This window comes from Corapipo altera, unplaced genomic scaffold (assembly GCF_003945725.1).
Source record: "Corapipo altera isolate COAL_440 unplaced genomic scaffold, ASM394572v1 1, whole genome shotgun sequence".
In the NCBI taxonomy this organism is placed as follows: Eukaryota; Metazoa; Chordata; class Aves; order Passeriformes; family Pipridae; genus Corapipo; species Corapipo altera.
In genome coordinates this window covers 5,760,481-5,783,906 of record NW_020884873.1, presented here as the reverse complement: position 1 = coordinate 5,783,906, position 23,426 = coordinate 5,760,481, and the positions used below count along the sequence as shown (strand labels likewise).

Genomic DNA, 23,426 nt, shown 5'->3' with positions numbered 1-23,426 from the left:
AAACATACACACTGCTAATGAAACCATCATGATCATAAGAACCATAATGGGACTGTAGTTAGTGCAGGTTCCATAATCATCCTAAACAGGGAGCTTTTTTCCACTCACAGCCATGTGATATAGCTCTGGTAAGATAGCCTGGGAATAAATCTACAACACTGTCTCAAAACAATCTGTCCACATTTGTCAGGGTAACTGTCCTAGTTTTAACCTCAGGCATCTGCTGTGAGAAGAGGAAGGCAGGAGCACAAAGGCTTAACACAGATCTTCCCACCTCTATCACCACAACCTTGTGCACCATCCATGTTCATGGCACCAAAGAGGTAGGTGCTGTGTTTCTTCCCCCTTCCCCCTCCTACCCTACTGCAGGCAAGAGTTTTCCCTTAACCTTACCAAGAAATGGCAGTTCTTAATATGTCTTCAAACACAGTAGTGGCTAGATTTTGTTTGAAAATGGGTTTCATTTGAAATGGATTGAGTACCTGCTTAAAAACAACTGCAACACTGACCCCGATGATGTAATATTTCCTTAGATCAGCAGAATCCAAAAGCAATAACTCCTTCAATTCCACTGAGCCAAACCCGTGGCACATGAAGTGTATGTTGGCTTTGTTAGTGTTTGGAAAGAAAACGAATGTACAGCTGCTTGTAAGACACAAGTTAATATTTTTCTCCGTTCCCCCTCAAATTTTTCAGCTGTGTATTGTCTTCTGTAGAACTAAAAATGGTTCAAACTGTTTAATGCAGCACATTGGTGAAAAGTCTAAACTACCCCAAAAACCAAAAGACACCCTGTAGAAATACAAAAATTGACTTTTAAAAGTTGTACTGTCCTTTCTATGACTAATGAAAAGTGTGATGATTTCTATTATTCACCTAAAAAAGGCAAGTAACATAATACGCACCAGTGGTTCCACAAACATGCAACATAAGAGCTGAACTGCACAAATAGTCTCAGTGTTTTTAACATAAATATTAAAATATGCATGAAAATATACATTAATATTCTAGCACATTCCAACAGGCATCCAATAATAAATTGTGAATCTGTAGAAGAGTGTGTGAACTCACAAGTTTCCAAAACACCAACCTGTTATGCAAAACTACACATTCTTCTGATGAAACACATTTGAAAACTTACTGTCCAAATCACAATTAACCCCATATTCTTCAATCCAACAACACAGCAAGCAGACTGAGAGCCCCAGACAAATCAAATTGGTTTTAATCAAGATTCTTCTTCGTTCTAAAAAAGTCTCCCTTGTTGAAGAGTAATGATGAAATTTTGGCCATCTGCTTCATCTTCTCAGATTTTTTTATGTCTGCCACAGCTGGTGGCACCATCAATATGAAACACAGGTTGAGCAGCTTCACCTTTTGGCCAACTGATCAAACATGTCATAGACTATTTATGAATATCTAATAAATCTGAATGCTGACAGTCCCTTGGAAATGCTGCAGGGCTTCTGGCCATTAAAAGTTGAAAGACTGGAATCAACTACTGTTGGAATCAACAGTAAACTGTTTACTAGTTTACTTCAACTCAGTGACAAACACAAGTAAACTGTCTGATAACCACTATAACAGACCATTTCAGATTTTACAGAACTACAACTAATATTTTGAAATAGAATTCCAACAAATACAAACCCATTTCGGATCACAGAATAAGGACACCGAGTCTGTCCCACCAAACCAAACCACCACCCTTAACTCCAGCTTTAAGTCAGGATACTGCAGAGCCAGAGACCTTCAGCCTAGGTGTCAGCTGAGCTTCAAACCCACTCACAGTTACCTTCTCACCTCAGTTAAATGGTACTTTCAACTCAGATTAGGAAGCACGGCTGAAAGCGAGCTAAGACCAAAGCCCAACAACCTCTGAGCTTACAGCTCACCCTGTCGGGAGTAAAATCTTTCAGAAGTGGACAGTTCTACCCTTCTTCCTTCCACACTTCTCCCATCTGCCCAGAACAGATGAACACTTCAGAAATACACTGAGAAATAATCACTCAGCTGCTCCATTTGTGGCAGCACAACATACTATGAGCTCTTTCATGCCTGAGAGAATGAGGCACTGGTGAGAAGGCAGTAAATTGTGGGCATCTGAGATACCTGGAGTAACCATGGTGTAAATTCACACTACAGTACTATATTCTGCTATAAGCTGCATTTAAGGGAGAAAAAAGTATAAATAGTAGTAGTAAAAATGTGTATTAATGGCCTCCACCTTGATTAATGATGAACACAAAATGGCAAAAAGAGTTCTGATGTGTGTGACAACACATAAAACCCCACGAGCAGAAAAAGAACCCAAGATAATTATGAACTGTAACTGTCAAGTGGTGAACCTGGCACACTTGTACACACACAATAACAATTTCACTGCAAGCTTTCTACCATCCTGAAAACACTGCATGTCTTATCAGGATTAAATCTAAACAGATTACTTTTATCTGCCCTCCCTCTCTATCAGACTGTTTGACAAAACTGAATTCCTGACCTAAGTATCATCTGCAGAGTGGTAATTTCACTAAAATATTTACATCAAAGATACATCATGAAAAAGCAGAGGAAAAAGCAAATTTTTCTACTGCTGAACAGAAGAGGAAATATTAAGTCACTTTTAGGCCCAGCTTCAACCAGAAAGTTACCCAAGAAGAGATTATTGTAAAAAACAGGAAAAAAAAAAATCAAAGTCAATTGATGACATTAAAGGAAAAAGAAAGCACCAAAATTACAATGTTCTTAACAAGATTACACAAAGCTAGAAGGATATAATGCAGCTATCGAATCAAGAAGATCCAATTAATATTGAATGGGAAGCTAAATAAATGACTGAAATAATCTAATTGAAATTATTAAATATTAAGCGATATCAGTCTTTAGAATTTTTAGAATTTGAAAAAGGTAGACTACCCATAAATCAAAACTGAAGAATTTTAACAAAATCTGTGAAGCTCCTTTAATAGCTCAGTGGTTGAATTTCAGGAAGTACACTATTTAAGTTTTAAATCACGACTTCAGAGCCAATTCTACAGCTTCCGCCTTACAATTTTCATTTTTTGGCTATGGATTTCTCCTGTCCTCACAAACACTAGAGCACTTGATACTATTTATAAGCAGAAGCTGACAGCTGCTATCTACCAGAATTATGGATAACAATTTCTAACCTCTCAGTATTTGAAGCATTTATTTAGTTATTATGATAATGCAGAATTTCCTATCAACTTGAATCATTCACATTAAATATTCTATTACAAAGGACAGCATTCTCTAGGAGTATTTGTTTTACTCTTTATTTTTCCAGCTATTAGCTTTTTTTGCCTTCTATTGGCTAGATGTTTCCATTACCAAAGCTGTACCTGGAACACACGATTTTTAAGCTATTGCTGCACAGACTGTATAAAGTATTTAAGATTGGTAAAAATTGCTACGGAAATAACTACTGACTAGAGACTCCCCCATACCCTGCTGGCATTATAAATACATAAATAAAATTGTTCTTAAACTTTCATGTTTTATATCACGCTTCTTAAGGTACTTTATTCCCTAGGTATGGTCTAGACTCTTGCTCCTGAATATGTAAATCCATGCTTTTGCTATATTAAAAAGCAGTTTCTGTACACACATCTTAGATGACAGCCAGACATCTTCATGTTGGTTGTCTTTTCTCTTTGCTGTCTACCATTCCTGTAATATTTGCCTCTTCAGCAAACTATCAATGCTTGCATATCTTCTCCTAGTACTTTTTAAAATACTGCAGCCCCTAATTTGTATGGTCTATGCAGCACCTACTGAAAAAGGAACCAAAGTGAGTTATATCCCCAATAATAATTTTTAATCTACCAGTTCTTCACCTAAAACATGAACTAAAGCATGCCATGTTAATTCTGTGCTCCTCTACTCCAGTGTAAGTGTGTTTCTTTTGCCCATGATGTTTACAGTCACAATACAAGCATATGATGTTCCACCTACTTTGCTCAGGCTCAAGAGGTGCAGGAAACTTGCCTGTTGAAGCTCTACAACACAATGCAAGAGAGGACTGCAACAAAGGAAAGCAAATACAAAAAACCCTGCAGCTGAGGCAACTGCACACTCTCTTGGGAAGCTGAATTCCATCTCTGATGCTGCCCCAGAGATGTTGTGCAATGCTACACAAGCTGTGAAATGTCATCTTAAGTGGCTGCACTGACTGTGTGTGCCTCATTTCCCAGTGTTTGATTTGAGATCCCAGACCTCTGGGTAAGATTTGAGTGCATGACCTGCAAAAACACCAGCTACTTACGAGCACAATCAAATCCAAGTCTGTAAGAAGTGGTTTTGATCACGTGAATAATAAGTATACTGGAAAACTTTGGCTCGAATAATGGAAGTCAGGCACCCCTTATTTAATTGGTCTCTATAATTTTAACTACTCTGCCCTAGGATCCCAATTTGCAAAATGGGGAGAATAATATTTCTAATTTGAGCAAGGTAAAACAGTTCAGTTTGTTCACGAGTTATCAGCTCTTATACTGATTATTTTTGCAGAAAACAATAAGAAAAAAGCAATTAATAATTCTGTCCCTAGCGCAGTGGCACATAACAGAGCAAGAGACCCATGTGTCAGTTATGAGAAAAAAGCCAGAACACTGAGTAGCCACTCTTCATGTGAACATCATTCTGACTGTTTGATAACTGAAACAAAGTCCTTATTGCAAAAGAAAATGATCACGTGATATAAAATTCCATAAACAGAGAGATCATACAAGCAACACCGATTTTGCTATTTCCTAGTTTGAGTCAAAGTTCTTCTAGCTTCTAACTAGAAGCTAGTTAGAAGTTCTTTCTTCTTTGAAAGAACTTTAAGTTCTTTCAAACACAACATTTTGCTTAGGTCTTTAGGTACTTAAAACCAAAACACTAGAAAAAAAATTTAAATTTTATCCTGTTATACCATATTGATAGTAATGTGGCCCATCAACAGGACTGGAATTTTTAGATCTCTTCCTTCTCTACATTGTGCAAAGCTGCACAATACAACATATATATTAAAAATGTATTTGCTTCTAAATAATGGAAATAAAGCTCTAGATATATCTTGTTATTTCAGGAGGTTTTTAAAGGGGAACCGAAACTTTTATGACTCCTCAGGCACAAAAACGTCAATAAACTGAAGCAAGGGAAGAGTTTTTCAGGTTACAAAAGAGTGTTTTTCAGGTGTACTTTGATATGAGCTTAACCTAAATTCCTAAAAAGCTCTGAAAAGACCCAATCTGTTAAATCATCAGACACTTGTTCTTTCATTTAAAGGTTGATAAAGCTTCTAATCCACTTACTTGGGGAACTCATAAAGAGAGGGAAAAGGATGACTTGGTATTTCCGTTATTTCAAATGTTTAAAATATTAAATACAAACAAGCAAGGAAAAAAACAAACACCAAAACAACCAAACCAGTTAAAGGGAAAAGAATCCTACTTGGAGACATGTTAATGCAAAGCAGTGATCAGACACAGAGAGCGAAAATATGCAACAACAAAACCCCCAAGAAACTGGAAAAGCCCCTCAAAACCCCTTCCCCCCAAAAGCAAATGGTTTGAGAGTGGGCAATGATTGGCAACACTACTGAAGTCAAGAGAAAGTTCCTCACCACCATCTGTTTAATTGTGCCTGGAACTATGCCTTAAAAATCAACACAAGAAACAATTTTTGTTAATAGAATGGACCCTGAAATGTCCTTGCCATCCTCTACCAGTCACGAAAGTTGGGTGACTAATTTGCAGACTTCCAGATAGAGCCAGCAAATATTTCTGATTTCAGGAGGCAAAAAAAGGGACAACACAGAGATAGTGAACTGTTTACTAAATAATGTCTGTGGCTCTACTGTGACAGCCTGACTTCAGGCAGATTTTTAATAAAAATTTATCAGAAATTCTTTATGGTAAAAAAATCAACTCTGTAGCAGAGACACAAAATTAGCTCCCTGGAACGCCCCCTAAAATAGCCTCAAAGCTAAAGTTCTGTTAGTTCTGTAGGAAAATTTAAAGTCCATTGATCCATATATTTCCATGAAGCTCAGCAGATGTAAGAGTCCATCAGCAGATTCTTTACTTTTTTTGGAAAAGAGCCCAAATGCAAACTCTGTTTGCAAGATTTCCTGTAAAAATGCATTCTGTTGATGCAACGAGAAATTTTTAGTCAGACACAGGAATAGCTTCTGTGTTATGATCCATCTGGCTTAGTGCATTTATTTTTTTCCCCACACCACTGGTTTTCCAGTCACACCTCCTGCCATTGCATCATCAGTTCCAAATAATTTTTAGATCAGGATGGTGTGTGACACTGAAATTAAGGCAGGAAGTCTGTAAATGCCAGGCTATCAACTTCTTAAATAACAAGTTGTTCTTAATAAATCTTTTATTGTTCTTATTTATAAGCTGCTCTTAAGTAACAAGTGGTTCTCATTACTATTTCACAATAGACTTCCGAAATGTCCCCATCAAACTGGAGCTGGAGCTCCTCTGCCTTTTGTGATGGAAAAGAGTCTCACTCAAGGAGTGTAAAAGCTAAGTGAAGAGGTATTAAGATAAACAAATGGGGGGTGAAAGTTCTGTTCTAGTTCTGATATAGAAAAATGAGAGATAGACACTGACTTTAGAAAGGCAAGTGAGTAAGTCTGCAGCAAAGCTAAAAGCTGCATCCAAATATCCTGAGACAACAAAAGCAACCTTCCTGTGAAATAAAAACCCATCAGAGAAAGGCTTAGTGGAAAGAAATCCATAGCCCCTCAACATCTGAAACTATTACCTTTATTAGCTCTATATTCTCTGCTAACTTTCTAAAGCAAACAACAAAACATCTTCAATACACTGAAAGGAAGCCAGGCCCTGATCTACAGGAATCATCTGCACAAAAATGCCTTGCACAAATCTAGGCTAAATATAGATCCATATTTTCTATCAGCAGAAAAGCTTACACTAACATAAGACTATCACAATTAGAAGCATTTAAACTAGAAACCACACTCTTTTCTTGATTGTGTGCATCTCACATTGTACCTAGAACTGAAAAGCAATGAGAACTTTCCTGGAGACAAAAAAAAATTGCTCTCATTTGAAAGCACAGGAAGGAGAGCTGCCTTCTGCATCTCAGTTTCCATCCTGCCTCCCATTATGTTAAGAAAAGCAGCAGTTTCCATGTTTCTTTTGGAGTATCTGGGCTTCCAGTCCCGTGGGGATAAAGCCTCCTCTACTGTCTGTGCCACACACAGTTGGTAGAGGACTCCTCAGGATTTGAACACCACGGTTTTCATTTATAATTTAGTCCAGTCTAAGAATATGTTCCCAATTACTTTTAAAGTGCATCTCTGAGGTACCTGCCAAAGGTTAAAGTACACCTCTAATTCCAGAGCTAGAGCCGAGTTCAAGGTCAAGTTATTTTCCAAACTCTGATGATTCCATTTTTTCCAGTATAACAGAAGAGAGGGGAAAAAAAGAAGATTATTTTAACCTCAAATAGGTGTTCAATAGCATGTAATTTTTTCCTGAAACCTGAGTTTTTGCTGTAATCAGTCTGATGAGCTGTCACTCCCACAAAATAATGAACAACTTCAAAAAGGACTTCATGAGGAAAATAAGCAACTTTAACTATAGAAGATGTTTCTAATTCTGACTGTTGTGATCTCATCTCTTATTTCTTTACTGCATACCTTCAGATCCTAAGTAATGGAAATACACTTGCAGATCTGGACTAAGTTCTTGGTCTGTAACAACAGAAGTCTTAGTTACTTGTATATACTTGTATATATGTTCTTATAACAAGAAATACCTAAGAAATACCTTATGATTAAGAGAATTTTAAAAAACCCCACTTCTGTATTTTTCTGTTTCTATACTCTTTACACACCACCACTTTGGAAGCAGGGAATTTCTTGATTTTTCCTACACCATCTCTATTCTGAAATGGTTAGAAAAAGAATAAAAAAAAATCCACATAGAAATAGGCAAAAGTAAAGTCAACTACTCCTCCTGAGATTTTAAACGCTTACTTCATATTTACAGCATATCTTACATATTTCCTTTTATTGCTTTGCCACAGCCTGTTACCATGTTATATTCAACACACCAAAGAATTCTTCTCTACTACTCTGTAGCCATTCCTTCTCTTGCAGTCAGCTGTTACATTGCCTTCAGTGACATCTGTCTGTCTGTACGTGCAATTTTTAGTGATCTAACAGAATTTCACAGGCCCAGAAAGGCTTTTCCTTGTTCTCACATAACGACAGGCAAACAGTAACAGGTTTACTCCAGCTGTGGGTTGGTTCACACTGTGCTCCCAAGATAAATTTCAGTAGATGACTGCGCCCCTGAACCCTTTATCAGTCACATATGGCCACTGCATTTTTGCATGCCTGAAAGCTGAATGATCATTAAAGTATGAATAGAAATGTTTCATCTATATTTTTCTTGTGAAATCGCAGTATAGTAATTTCTTTCATGAAGATACAAACACCACCTCCTCGAACTACCTCGCTGCTTTTTTCTTCTGATTTCTGTAATTATTTTTACACATATTTGTATGTCTTTAAAAATTGTATTTTAACTGTTGAAGTCAGTGTTCAGATTACTTACTTGTTTACTGATTTTTCTGCATTCTTGAACACAAGACATTCTATGTGGGCAAATGTACAAAGGGAGAAACAGACTGTACCCCTGAGATCAAGTTTGCCACCGAGAAAATGCAATTTCAGCAGTAAACATTTCCTTACTTTAGACCCGTAATCCAACAGAACCCCACCCCCACATTTATCAAAATAATTTTATATTAGCAGCCAGACATTTTGCAACAGCAGCACTGGGAGGTACCTTGCAACTCTGAATGCATGAATATACACTAGACATATAGTTGAATTTAAATAAAAATTTGGAATTTTGCACTGGATTATTTTTACTGCAGCAACTGTATTATTTTCACACAGAAAGTAAAAATGCATATTTCATTTTGCTTCAGAACTTAGAAGTATTTTATTAGCTCATCTATAATCCTTTAGGAATAAAATATATCTTCTGCTTCCTCAGTCTTTCCCCTCCTTCAGCTTTTAACTCTCAGTGCAAATTTGAACATCTACTTTGTTTTCTGATAGAGAGAGAGTGTTAGAGAGAGAAATATTCATGTGAGAGAAACCAGAATAAAAAAAGACATAATAAAAAGAAAGCAGTAAAGCCCTGCAGGAAGGCATATGATACCTTACATAAAAATTCAATGTTATTTCTCTCCTTTTTCTAATTATTATGAAATTTCATGAACTTCTTAATTGAGAGATGCTACACATTCCCATGTAGAGAATGTAACACTGTGTGCTACTTAGCAAATAATACTAAAATTTTACAGAAAGGTAGTTTGTTTGGCAGAGACAAAAGAATTGGTGGAGCTCACCAAACTGAAAGTCCATATCCTGGCTAGGATAATGACCAACACCAGATGATTCACAGCAAGAATCTTCCTTGTCCCTTTATTGCTGACTTCTGACCTGAAGCATATGTCTTACATCTCTTACTTTTTTTTCTCCTGGCTACAGGATCTCTGGTTGGTTTTATTCATATAAATAATATCTCTGCTTTGCAAAAGGATTACTGAAACAGGCCCCAAAAGACCTAGCTAGGCCTATATATGTCCAAAATAATGAATCTAGCAGGTAAAACCCACTGGGGTAATTTTATGATTGATTTTAAGCAACTCTTTATGACACGAAAAGTTTATATTTTATTAAAGCAAGCTCTGTGCAGCAAAACCAACAACTGGGCTGCAGCCACAACCATTAAAGCAGAGCAGACAGCAGGCATCAAGCCCAATGCTGTTACTAGTTTGTAAGGCAGTTAAGTCAAAAAAGCAACCCTGCATTAGCAGCCTGAGTGGAATTCCAGTGGAGCACTCGCACCGTGTTTCTGTATATAACACATTCCTTGTCCTTTAAAGGCTATGCTATCTTACACTTGGGAAGGGTTTCTTTCCTTTTTCCTCCTGTAATTGAAAAGTATTGTTTACTGCCGATTTAAGGCTTGTTTTGACGAAGGGAGCGCTGATGAGGCACTCAAGAGCTCCTATTAAATCAATGTTAGACAGAAGTGAGCAGCTTGTATATGCGCTGTGGGATGCGCTCGCTCACATATTTATCTTCCATGTTTTCAGAGAAGGTTACAAATATTTTTATATATATACACACACATATAAAAGAGCACAAGTGAGCAAGCTCACATTCCAAGAGAAGTTTTCTGGCTATGTCAGGAGCGAAGTCCACCCTCTGCTAGACAAACCTATTTTTTTTTCAAGCACAAGAGGATATTATCAGAGAAGTCCGTGCTGATATACAGAAACCAGAGATCGTCGTGGCTCGGTGAGGTGATGAGCTGACGGGTGGATGGCGCCCATTATCTTCACTCCTCAATCCAAGTTTTCCTGAAAAACGACAGGGGGAGGAGAAGGCTCCAACTGAGCATAAGGCACAGAGGACAAGGAAAGGATTAGGACTGAAGAGCAAGAAAAGGAAGGATAACGCAAGAGATATTGCAGAGGTTTCAAAGAGCCAGCAAATAGTTTCTAGATTAAAAGATCCAGTTGTCACTAACTTAAAGTAGCGTTCAAGCTTTAACTTCTGCACAAGGCTATTGCATAAAATAACTGAGAAGCAAGAAAAAGTTGACCAAAAGGAATGTGCCTTTTCTGTCTGTAGAAAATACACTCAGGTTCAGCTGTTTCAGCGCTCCTTGGAATTTTAAAATGTTTCAAGCCTTGGTTCGGCAAGCGTATCACCCGCTCCCCAGCCACCAGCCAGGGGAGCCTGACACCAAGTATAAGGGGAAGCTGGTGCATGAAACTCAGCTGAACTGCTTCTACATCAAACCTGGAGGTAAGACAAAGTTGTGTGCACAGGAATTGTACTGTTCTCTGCCTGCTGCGACGAGTATTGCCTTCCTATTTAAACAGAGCAACCTGTATAATGTAGGAGACTACACTAATAACTTAGAGTAATATTTGGTGATAATGTACTGTGAACTCCTGAATGCGTGTTCATGCCACCACAGGATTTAGATAATTCTGGTAATTCTCGAAGCTGTGAAGTAGATGAATGGCTTCTCTTAGCAATATATTGTATTTTGAGCATCTAATGAACATGGCTTTCCAACTCCCACTGTGACATGATAAAAAAAAAGAAATCCAAGTATAAGGGAAAAGAAAGATAAAGGTTTTTGGGGTTTTTTTTGGACAAAGAGGCTGAGAAGTTTAAAACATACAAAAGCTGGAAACACTAAATATGTGTGTTAGCATGTGAAGGGATTAAGCTGAAAAGGCAGTTATGCAAGAGATTTCTAAAAGCAACTTGCTCTGTAATATTCTCATTTGCAGAAGAAATATGCAGGCATTCAGGTACGTGTTTACCCTGATCTTGAAACACTCACTATTTTATGCTATACAAGGAGGTGTGTGTGTGAAGTAGAGGGTATACAGGTAGTCACATGAAAATAACCTCTCTGGAAAAAAAAAATAATTATCTGTTCCAACTTGAACCCTTGAGCTTTGCTGCATCATAGGCCTATCTTATCTTGAAAAGATGTCCGGAATTCCCAGCACTGGCAGTACACTCTCAACACTGAACCTCCAGACAAGCTAATATCTTGCTTATATGCTGACATCCATAAATGGGAAACAAAGACTGTGTCTAGCAGATACATGCAGTATTACTCTCCTTCCACTCTATACAGGAACTCATCCACAACAGCAGGGTGCTTGATACATGTTTTTAATTCTACTCCATGTAACTTCTCCTACGAATTTGTTTGCTCAGGCAGAGATATAATTCCACCATACACAAAATAATTACCAGCCATCAAAAAACTACATAGCTTTGTTATCTTAGCTCCTTAGCCCGTTTCTTCTCACTTGGCATATAGTTACTGGACTCCATCATCACACAGAACTGAAAACCTGCTTTAGGATTACTGTACTTCTTTTCCTTACACTCATTTTTGACCACTCTCAAGGCACAACAGAAACACATCATTAGAGCAAAAAGATGGCTGCAGTCATCACAGTTACAGCAGCAAAAAGCCACTTCAGGAAGGCAAAACCATTCTAAATCGTTTGCTTTGCTCAGTCAAAGGCTTTCACACCATGTAACAAACCCTCAGGGTAGGAAGGGTGAGGAAGAAACAACTCAAACATCCTTTTAAGAAAGTCTGAATAGAAATACCTGTGCTGTGTTGGGTGGAGTGACAAGGGACAGGGTGTTACACATCCAAACTTATGCCTTAAACTTAGGGCCTTCAGAACTGGTATCTACAAATTCCCCTGAAAAACATGGGTTTTATTTAGTTTTAAGGAAAACAGATAAGGCAGAAACGGAAAAACTAAATTTAGAAACACTTACTGGTACAAACAATTTTTCTTTAAAAACAACAAACAAAAAGGGATATTGCAGTTCCCCCGCTTCTTTTGGTTTTTTTTTCATTGGAACCCTAAAAACCTAAATCACAGAACATTTACTCTCCACAATAAGCAGAAAAAACCCCAAACACTCTGAAGTAGAATTAACCAATATCTGCTAATCCTAGAATCACAATAATAATTTAGTTTGGTTGGGACCTCTGCAGGTCATTTATTCCAGGGCTGGCTTCAGTCAGAGAGAGACTTAGGAAAAGAAAAAATTATGATCAACTAAAAGTTTCCACAGAAAACAATATCCTATGGCACTTTTTCAGTCAATTTATTTTTAATCAATTTGCATTTATGCATACTTCTTTAAAACAAATTTTCCTGTCCCTCTCACTACATTAAAAATCCACTTCTTCCATAGATTTGTGCCGAGTTTAGTTATAAAACCAGGTGTATCAGCTTTGGTACTCTAGGACAGGCAAGCCAAATAACCACTAGATAGCAAAATCACAATTCCTGATCTTAAAACTCACTTGCTTTGAGCCTGAACTGCTGCACATCCATCCATACTCGACTGCAAAATAGTATTAACTTATGCCATCAAGTTACAATAATACTTTTATATCTCAGTAGGTGGGCATTCAAGATTTTCAGGCATCCTTGAAAATTAAAATGAGGCAGAAAGCACAAGGATCTAATGTATAAATGTACATATTTTATGGGTTTAGTTATAAAAATGTAAATTGGTATCTATACCACTTCCAAGGGGCAGTTTATTATTTTTCTTGACATTCTGAAGCAATTTTTACCATTTTCTAAACACATTAAAATGATCAGTTAGTTGAAATACAGACCACAAAGGGAGGAACTATATGGGACACATAGTAGGAAATTAGTAATGCCTTTAAATATGCTTTTGTAAACTAGCCTATGAACACATAATTTTTGAGTGTAGGTAGAAGAAAGTCAATTAACTGAGTACTAGAGAGCATCCCACATGAAAAAACATAAATCATCACCATGCACTTGATAAATAGAGGCAGTAAGAAACTTGCTTGCTTGTGTCAAGAAAATTTGCACTTGACAAACTCTAAAGCAGTTAAGCTGGACAGAAACTGTATAACAGGTTTCAGGAAAAAAAAGCAAATAACGTGACAAAGCTCATGCTGCAACTTTCATTCTCTGGGTTTAGAATTAACTCTTAGTAAAACATTAATTATCTTCAGCATGTATATTTTCTTTTGTAACTTAAAAAAGGGAAGTAATACCTATGCTTGTTGGGTATGTGTCAGCATCCCAACACTCTCACCAAAACTGAGGTTTCACTTTAAGGTCAGGAACACTCAGGGAAGACAATTGTGACCTCTGCTGTTGTTCTGTCTTGCTGGATACATGATGAATTTTTATAATGCTGATCAAAGGAGAGAAATTGGAATGGAGAGAAGGAGGAGAGGTTTGTTTATATCTCTGAGACAAAAATGCCTCCAAGGACAGAACTGCAGGTAAACCACAAGCATTCGTATTCTGAACAAGTGGCAGTAGTCAGCCCAGGCAGACTTCTTATAAAAACCTTTACCCAAATCTGTTTAACAAAAAAACAGGCTGAGAAGAATATACCCCTAAAGAGGGCAAGGCCCTTCTACCAAAATCACTTTGAATTTCTATAGTTTTAGCTTGCACTTTCGTTCCAAATTGACAAACATTTTTCAAAGAGTTTTAAACTACAGAAATATTTTCAACAAAACATGCAGGTTGTAGCAGGCCAGAATAATAATTCTGCAATCAAACTTAACCTCAAAAAATTGTTTTAAGTTATTCAGCTGTGACAAAAACACTGCATTTGGCTTAATGATGCAGCAACAGAAAGCCATGTCATACTTCTGAATTAGTAGACCATTGATTTTAGAGAAAAATAATACAAATTGAATGAAGTTAAAAACACTTCAAGGTATTTGCTTCAAAATTGTGAAAAAGAAATGAGCATTTGGGGAATAATCAGCTGAATACACGTTGCAATTTACTGCTTTCATCATGTCAGGTTTTTTGTAATTGGACTAGATATTGTATGTTGGCAGGCAGGAGGCTGATAAATAAGGCTCTCCATTCTAAACTGAACTAAAAACCAAAGAGAAACTCTACTACCTCATAAAAACAAAGCCTGGAATATCTATTTCGCCTGTCTCAATGGAAACAATTGAGCCAGTAGTAGTTTACTGGTCAATATGCAAAAGGCTGAATCTAAATATATACACAAATAAATTTAACCACCAAATGCTGGTTTCATTCTCGATTAAAAACATGTTTTAGAAGAAAGAAGAGACCTGAAACACCATGTTACAGAATATATAATGTAATATAGACTGGAAACATATTTCAGGGTAAACAAGACACTATGATGCCCAAAAGAGGATTGGTTTCCATAATATATTAACTTTTAGATATCACACAGATTCTCTTAGTGTTGTCTCCTACTTTTCCTTCCGAAGTAAACTTCTAACAGCCTTCAAACTAAGAAATGCTACTTGCAGGGTCACTGGGTCTTCAGAAATGCCTGCAGAGGCAGGACACTTGTTATCCATTTAGTATTTTTTACCAGGATGTATTTACTTAGAAGGGTGAACTAAAATGAGCCACAATCAGTCTCAAAAGAAGATGAGTTGTTCTATTTAAGAGGGCCCTTGGATGCTGTAATTTAGAATTCAAAAATGAAATACAATAGTTTGAGAAGAATATACACCATTGTCTTTTCCTAAACATTTTACAATCACTTGTCCCCAGGGATACATTTGGAAAAATTGTCATACAAAATAATTATGACCTACATGGGAAGGAAAAAAACCCCAAACCAAACCACAAACAAAAAACCCACAAAACTTCTTTGGACAGCTGGCAAACTTCCCTCTCCCTTCCATCCCATCTACAGGACATCTTTGCAGTGTAGAAATCTGGGAAAACATAAAATTTTCAGGGTTCTGACAGACATATGGACAACTGGACAACTGAAACAAGTATGAGCTTATGTATGTCTCACATGTGCCTAGGCAGGTTTGGCAAAAACAAGCATGTCTGGTCTGCTTTTGGACCACTTACTGAGCCTCTGCTCAAATTCAGTAGACACATCTGACTAGAAAGGCTTCATTCTGCTTCAAGCCCAGGAGATGATATGATCAAAGGCCTTGCTACAAACGTGGCACAGAAATGAAAAGCAACTGCTCTGCCAACAGGTACAGAAAGTTGTTATAAAGTATTTGTCAATCTGCCACACAATTTCTTTCTCCCCTTGTTATAGCAGAAAAGCACCCAATTAACCTGTATCAGATCATTGTCACAATTAGCACACTATTTTAAGGTAGGATCTTGTGTTCTTCTCTGGCAGCTGAAATGCTCAAGGTGAAGCTAACTCTGATATACAACCTACTATTGACCAAATTCCCTGTGTCTTGTAAGCATGAAAAACAGTATTCAGCAATGAAAAGCTAAATCAGTCAACTGAGGAAATAATTCACTGACCCAGTACAAAGGCATAAACACCTGGTACAATACACAGTGAGGAATAGCTGTAATTATTATATAGCTGATCAGTGCTAAAGAGAGAAAATTAAGTCTATTTACTCAATAATTTACCACCATGTATTTCTTCTCAACTATCTCATATTATTCTGCACCAAGGCTTAAGCAACAGGTTCTAAACAATGGTTTTATTACAAAAAATATCACCAAAACCCAGTGAAAAAAGTAGTAATTATGTAGTTAAGATTATTCAGGTATAGAACCCAGGAAATTTTTTAAACCCCTTAGAATTGTTAGATGATCTAAACCAAAACAGGACTCCTGTCTTGCTCTCATAAAGCAAGCATCTAAAATTGCAGTTAACTACATAAGTTTAAAGGTCACATTGAAAATTCCCTATTTGATACATAAACCTTCTCTTCTTGGTGGACAAAGATTTCTGCTGACATTAAAAACTGTAATTTGATCTTCCCTCCTGGCTTTGAAATGAACAACCCCAGCTCCAGCCTAACAGATTTCTCAAACTAAACTTTTCTGTAAAACAGTGGATCAGTGCAAACATCAACTGGCACAGATCCCAAATCCAGCCTGAAAAGTCCTGGGATTACACTGTGTCTCTAACATGGTGTTTAGACAGTATTTCAACTTAAGATGACCAGGATCACACAGAACAACAGAAGAAATACGAAAAAGCAACAAAGTAAGATGAAATATTCTTTTTCTTAATTTAAGTATTCCTAAAACTTACATTTACTGTGTATAATTTTGGAAAAAATCTTTCTGTTGTAATAATATATTGGATGCAAAGCAAGCCTTACAAAATGACAGCTATTACAAATGTTGGCGGACTTGTCCAGTACACAAGCACCACCTTTGGCTGCCAAGAGGTTTTTTATTTTAGGCTCTGTGGTACAACCAGCCATAGATATTCAGCTGCACTAAAATGAAGTTGGTTTCAACAAATACTCGGAATATTGGGAGAAGCAAAACACTGGGCAGGACTTCTTTGTTTCTCTAAATGCTTGCTTTTGTATTTTCCTGATGTTTATGTTATGACAAAAGCCCTGTTATATAGGAAAGCCACTTTATCAATTGGAAAAACAGAGGAAACTGTTAGCTTTGTTAGATCTAAAAGAAGACATGTATGAAAAACTGCATAAGAAGTCACCAAGTCAAGCAAAAGGTTAGAAAAAGATAACTTGTTTCCAGATACTGTTGAGTATTACTGCCAAACTGTCCACTGTTTTGCCAAGTAAACAGCTGTTACTGAGTACTCCTTGTTAGTATCTGGAAGCAGCAGAGAAAAATAATACTACGACATCAGGGCTTAAAACCCACAGGTTTTAGGGGCTGGGGATCTCTTAATTTCTTTTTTCATGACAGCACTCGAGGGAACGATACAGTACAGAGTGCCATGAAGCCAAAAAACTGCCAGATCTCAGGGCTCAGAGATTCTAAACTAAAAGAAAGGGAGTTCTACTTCCATGTTTGCTACTGGCAAATTGTCAGTGCAGATGCTGGGGGTCCACCTCAACCAGCAGCTCAACTCTATGCAGTTGCTTGCCCCCCTCCACTTGGTGGGATGGGGGAGACAATCAGAAGAGCAAAAGTAAGAAAACAGGTTAGTATTTAAAATATATGAGACCCTGCAAACCCAAAAGACTGACATCTCTTGGGAAAAACAGCTTATACTCTCCAAACCCCACGATTTTCCTCCTAATAAAAAAATTAACCAGTCACAGTTTACAGGCAGTAATCAGACTTACTTCATGTCAGCATAGAGTTATGACAGCTTCTAATTACTCTTTATACCAATTGTCTCAACAAAAATGAAAAATCAATAGACCAGGTTTCAAAATGTAGGTACTAGTGTATACACACATAAACTCCTAATGGAATTTCAAAATGAGATTAAAGAAGATTACACTTACATAAGAAAGACCCTTCAAAAACAGATGGGATAATAGGTCTGATGGTACTTAAAATCCTAACGTCCTAGGTTAGCCTGAATATGTCTGCATTTCTTTTCAGTTTCTTTGTGAATTCCAATACTTTGTCAACCTAGAAAATACTCTCAAAAATAGCAGTTTCATTTAGGCTATTTAAAATGTTATTTCTCTATTGTTTTTACCACATAGTGCGTGTGAACAACAGGATTCCCTCTTGATACACTTTCCGACTCCAAAGTAGTTTATGAAGTAAAAAGGTCTAGCAGATGATCAAACTGGGCTGCTTTTGCCTTTACTTCATCCAGAGGGAACAGTCCTGTGTCACAGTTCACACAAAACATTTTTGCAATCTGCTTTTATGCATCAAGGACAAAGCACAGATGATACAACAGCTCCACTTCCGAGCACAGATACGAACCGTGTATTTACAACTGCTCATTCTCGTGTAATTGCTCATTGTAACACTCTGCATGCAGATCTGCAGGCACAAGTAAGCTTTCCCATGGCTTCCACTTATTTCCGAGTTTGCCTGACACTTGCTAATTCTGGTATAAAGATAATCGTGCAAGATAAACACAGAGCCCAGAGTAATAACTCTGTCTTTCATCAGGGTTTAAATTAGACTCAACGTTTATGTTGTCAAGAGTTACGCCTAATGGCTGAGAGGCACACTGCCTTCCAGCTTGCTCCAAGGACAGTATTTTGGAGCTGGAGCACAAAACAGGGTTTGAATTTGCTGCATTTGTCTATTTTTGTGCAGAAAGCCAAGACTACAAATACCACTCCAAAACTTCCCAACACTGACCGGGGTACATTCAGAAAACACACACTCTCTGCCTCTCTCAGCCCATCACATACACACGACAATAAACATTTACTCTTTGTCAGATAAATTAAGAGATTACTACTAAGCACCTGCTAATACCTTCTTTAGCAGAGTGGCATTTTAGGAAGCACTGAGCAATTCTTCTCTTTCAGCACACCAAAAAAGCAAAATACATTCCCTTAATTTCACCTGTTAACCAGCTAATTTCAGGCCTCCAGAGCTGCAGTCTAAGCACTTGGACTGCCTTAACCAAGAACAGACTGAGGAGAAGTTGACTTCAGTATTTAACCCCATATACTTACATCTGGCATTTCTGTACAGTAGAAAGGGGTCCTGGAGCTGGAAATCGAGGTCTTTAGTAATAGGCTCAGTTCGATTTTCCATGCTCAGTCTGTTCATAATTGTGAAACCATGCCTTGGAGAAGCTGATCTGAAAATTAACAAGCAGAAATCCCATCAAGCCGAGGAAAAAAAGAAATCACTAGAATTTCTTTCCTGTATAGTTCTCCGAATTTATTAATAAGAGGTACCACAAAAAACTGATTTTGTTGCCAAGGAAATAGCAATTGACTCTTGCAGTATTTTGTGTAATCCTTTTAATTATGGCAAAATCCTACATTATATATGAGAAATAAACAGACTATCAGCATCACCTTATCCAACACCACCATCTATCCTATAGTTTCTTGCTGGAGTAGAAAGCAACAATTAAAATAAGTCAGTCATGGGCCAGTGCAAGCATACATTTCAATACTCTGGTTAACAATTGCAGACAGTAACAGGCATCCCAAAGAGGATTTTCCATGTCATCTGAAGCATAAGAACAAAAGTGAAGCTGCTGGGAAACTGGAACAGGTTGCCCAGAGCAGCTGTGGATGTCCTGGAAGTGTTCAAGGCCAGGCTGGACAGGGCTTTGAGGAACCTGATGTAGTGGAACATGTCCCTGCCCATGGCAGCGGGAGTTAGACCAGATTATCTTGAAAGGTCCCTTCCAACCTCAACCATTCCATGATTCTATGACTCTAAATCATTATGCATGTTCATGGGGGTTACACTTCAAGTCATTTAGATAAAGGTGAGCTGTTAAATCCGTCATGATCCTGACAGGAGATACTACTTCCAAACTAAGTATGACAATAAAGGAAAGATCATGGATAAATATTTGGGAAAAGTGCCATCTCTGGCAACTGCTGGTGTGGGGATTTCTCTATGAAACCCAAAGCACGGGGAAGCTGCATTACAGCATCAGAGTCAACAGAAAAACAAACAAAAGTGGAATCCTTGACAAGAATCCTTAATTTGCAGCAGTCAGTGCTTCACTTAAAACAAACAAACAGTCCACTTCCACTGGTGTTAACCCAGCTGGAAGTCTGACTTTTTGACTGTTCCTCAGAATTCACTAAGATGGGATGGGTAGTAAATAAGTTATCTCAAGTAAAATGGTCTCATCACCTTACATTGTGACTAAAGAGAAACAACCAAGGCAACACCAGTGGTCGTCAACCTATGATCTGTTGGCAGTGTCTTTTCCACAGAACTTTATAACTCTGTTCAAAGCAACAGAAAATTAAAGTTAAAACTGATGATGCATGATATTACCCACAGTTAACAACCTGTTCCATTCTGTTGCCTGTAGGGCAGCCAGGCATCAACCCCTGCTGTAAATGGAAATTTCCTCAGGCAACAAAAAGAACAGTGAAAGATCACAGATGCAAGGAGTACTAGGTTACATGTTGTCAGTTCTTGAGCTTTACAACTAACACACCAGGAAATACTGCTGCTGTTCTGCAGCCGGTAACTACCCACATCCACCCACTGCTTGCACAACAAAGAGCTGGTTCTTTCCTCTCACGGTGGTAATTAGAAAAGCATCTTATCTCCACTCACCTGAAAGCAGCTTAAAAAAATTACTATTGACCATTTCCACTGCTCCTACGAAAGATCTCTACAGATTGAAACCAGCATTCCCACTTCACACAAAGCTCACAGACTCCTGGGCCTCTCTGTCACTTCACACAAACATCTCTCGCCTTCTCAAAACAATCTCAGCTCTCTCAGCTCTCCTACCAGTTCCTCTTTGACATAAAAGTTGAAGAAGAAACTTTCTGCTTTGGTGTTAAACCCCGGCAGCTACTGCAAGATCTGCTGACTGTATTATTTTCCAACTTCAACAACAGTCACAGGGAAATGCTGGGGCACTAACATGGAAACTACAACATAGGGCAGGCTTCATAACAGAACAAATGTGCTAGAACAAGTGATGTAAAAATGATGCTCTGAAAAGCCACAATCAGAGGTGCTGCTAAAAGAAAGCACTGAAATCAGCCAAAATGTTGGATGAAATATGCATGAAAAATGATCAGACATAAGTAGTATGAATGCACCCTAAGTAGGGAAAACAATACTTCCTAAGTTGTACCATTCCCTTACTTTAAATAATATCATTATTTATTTCACTAATTGCTTTTTGTCCAGATACTTTTTAAACTGCTACATCCTAATTAAACCAACACAAAAGATTTCTACAGTTTACCCATATTGAGATTTAAAACACATTTGGAGTCTTATCAAAATACGAGGTGGTACCTCCTTCCCAGTGTTTTCTTCCCCGCATTTGCTTCTACCAGTTTCAGTTTCTTTTCACCCTTGAACAAGGGGGAGCATTTACTTCATGACTTCATTTACTTCATTCACACTCCATCCCAGCTAGCTTTTCCACATCCACAGGTTGTGGAAACATCCTGCAGACGTTAAAAGGTAGTGTCCTCACCTTGTGTAAACAAACAGTGTTCCCTCCACATCAGTCTTCTCCTGAAGAAAAGGAAAGTTAAGGAAGTTAAAATCAGGGCAGTGTTTTGCTCACTGTCAGCGAACCCCCCCTTTATCTCTGTTTAGCAGGACCATCAGTTTCACTTCTCTCATCCAAGCCACAAATACATAAACCCAACTTCATCAGCTGGTGGTGAGAGGCTGGAGCCAGCACAGGTCACCACGCATCTGACCCAAGTTTTATGATAAGATATGGAAAGGCTAAATGCACTCGATTAACTCCCCACTACACCCGAGGGCAGTGCACAGCCCAGAGTCAGGGAGAGGATTTTTCAAAGGGCACCTGTCCTCAGGGGAAATGTTTGGGGCAGGTACAGGGGAAATGACACAAAAGGGAGATTGTGCAGATTCTTCAAACATGGGCCCTAAGCCCCACCATTACAGCAAAGCAGGAACCACCTGGAAAGAGCCTGAATGTTAGAATACCAAAAGTTTCCTTGAGTTAATTAAGGTTTTAAATCTTATGACAATCTTTTTAGCATTGTTAACTCCTACACTCACTCTTTTGTACATGTTTGGGTTCCATTATAGGTGTTTGAAGGGCAGAGGAGTGTCTGAGGCCTGTGTCCTGGGGTTAAACCCCAGTCTCCCACGGCTGTGGGTTAAACTCTGTCAGGCTTGGTGCTGTGACCACATTCCTGGGGAGCCTGTTCCAGTGCCCAACCACCCTCTGGAGAAAGAATATTTTTCTTCATCCAATCTGAACCTCCCCTGAAACACAACTTCAGGCCATTCTCTTGAGTTCCATCACTGGTCACCACAGAGAAGAGATCAGTGCCTATCCCTCCTCTTCTCCTCACGAGGAAGTTGTAGACCACAATGAGGTCTCCTCTCAGTCTTCTCTTCTCCAGCGGAACAGACCAAGTTCCCTCAGCTGCTTCTCATATGGCTTCCCCTCAAGGCCCTTCACCATTTTCGTTGTTCTCCTTTGGACACTGGTTAAACCCCACTGGTTAAACTCCCACAGCCCTCAGTTAAATTCCAGTCTTCCATTGCCCTGGATTAAAACCCAGTCTTCCATGGCCCTGGATTAAATCCTAGTCTTCCATGGACCTGGTTAACACCCAACCTCCCATGGCTGCAGGTTAAACCCCAGCCCTGGGTTAAGCCCCAGCCTCCATAGCCCCATGTTAATCCCCAGTCTTCCACAACCCTGGTTAAACACCCAGTCTCCCGTGTTCCTGGGTTAAACACCCAACCTCCCATGGACCTGGTTAAACCTCAACCTCCCATGGACCTGGTTAAACCTCCAACCTCCCATGGACCTGGGTTAAACCCCATCCTCCACCGCTCTGCCCCACGGGACACAACTCCTACATCCCCGCAGCCTCCCAGAGCCCACTGCCCGGGCCCCATGGGGCTGCTCTCAGCTGCGTCAGGCACACCCCTCCCTCACTCCCACCCTCACACCTCGGCCATGGCCGGGTGGGGCGGGGCGGGGGCGGGGCTCTCACGGCGGGGGCGTGTCCCGGCCGCTCCCCGCCCCGGTCCCCGGTGCGGCGGGGTTGTGTGCCTCGCCGGGCGCACGTACCCACTGGCTGGCGCGGTGTCCGAAGGTGTAGAGCGCCACCTGGCTGGCCACGTCCACGATGCCGCTGATGTAGGGGTCGTGCTGCCGCAGCGCCGCCAGGCTGATGTCCAGCCCCCGGCCCACCGCCGCCGCCATCTTGCGCCCCGCGCCCAGGCGCGAGCAATCCACCACCGAGCGGCACCATCGCCACCGCCACCAGCGGGGTGGCGGCCCCGCCGCGGAGTGCAAGGCGCCGCAATCGAGCGCCGAGCGCCGCCGGCTCGGGATTGCCGCCGGTGTGTGTGTGTGTGTGCGGGAACAGGGGCTGTGCCGGGGGGGGCGGTACCGGATCACGGGATCACAGTCACGGCATAGTCAGGGGTGCAAGAGGCCT

General features: G+C 39.3%; 1 protein-coding gene across 3 annotated transcripts in view; it reads right to left on the bottom strand.

Annotated features, from left to right (window-relative positions):
* DCP1B (decapping mRNA 1B) overlaps window positions 1-23,198 on the bottom strand; it is a 42,897-nt gene extending 19,699 nt beyond the window's left edge. Inside the window, exons 1-3 of one of the 3 annotated variants that reach the window (XM_027658579.1) lie at window positions 23,054-23,198; window positions 21,464-21,504; window positions 18,996-19,123 (exon numbers count right to left, since the gene is read on the bottom strand). In XM_027658579.1, coding sequence (XP_027514380.1) covers window positions 18,996-19,123; window positions 21,464-21,504; window positions 23,054-23,188 — 304 coding nt within the window. In that variant the 5' untranslated portion in view covers window positions 23,189-23,198. Of the gene's footprint in view, window positions 1-18,995; window positions 19,124-21,463; window positions 21,505-22,023; window positions 22,196-22,932; window positions 22,958-23,053 lie in introns of those variants that run through there. The other 2 variants (XM_027658597.1, XM_027658588.1) reach the window with 2 other exon arrangements.
* Between the last annotated feature and the right edge of the window lie 228 nt (window positions 23,199-23,426).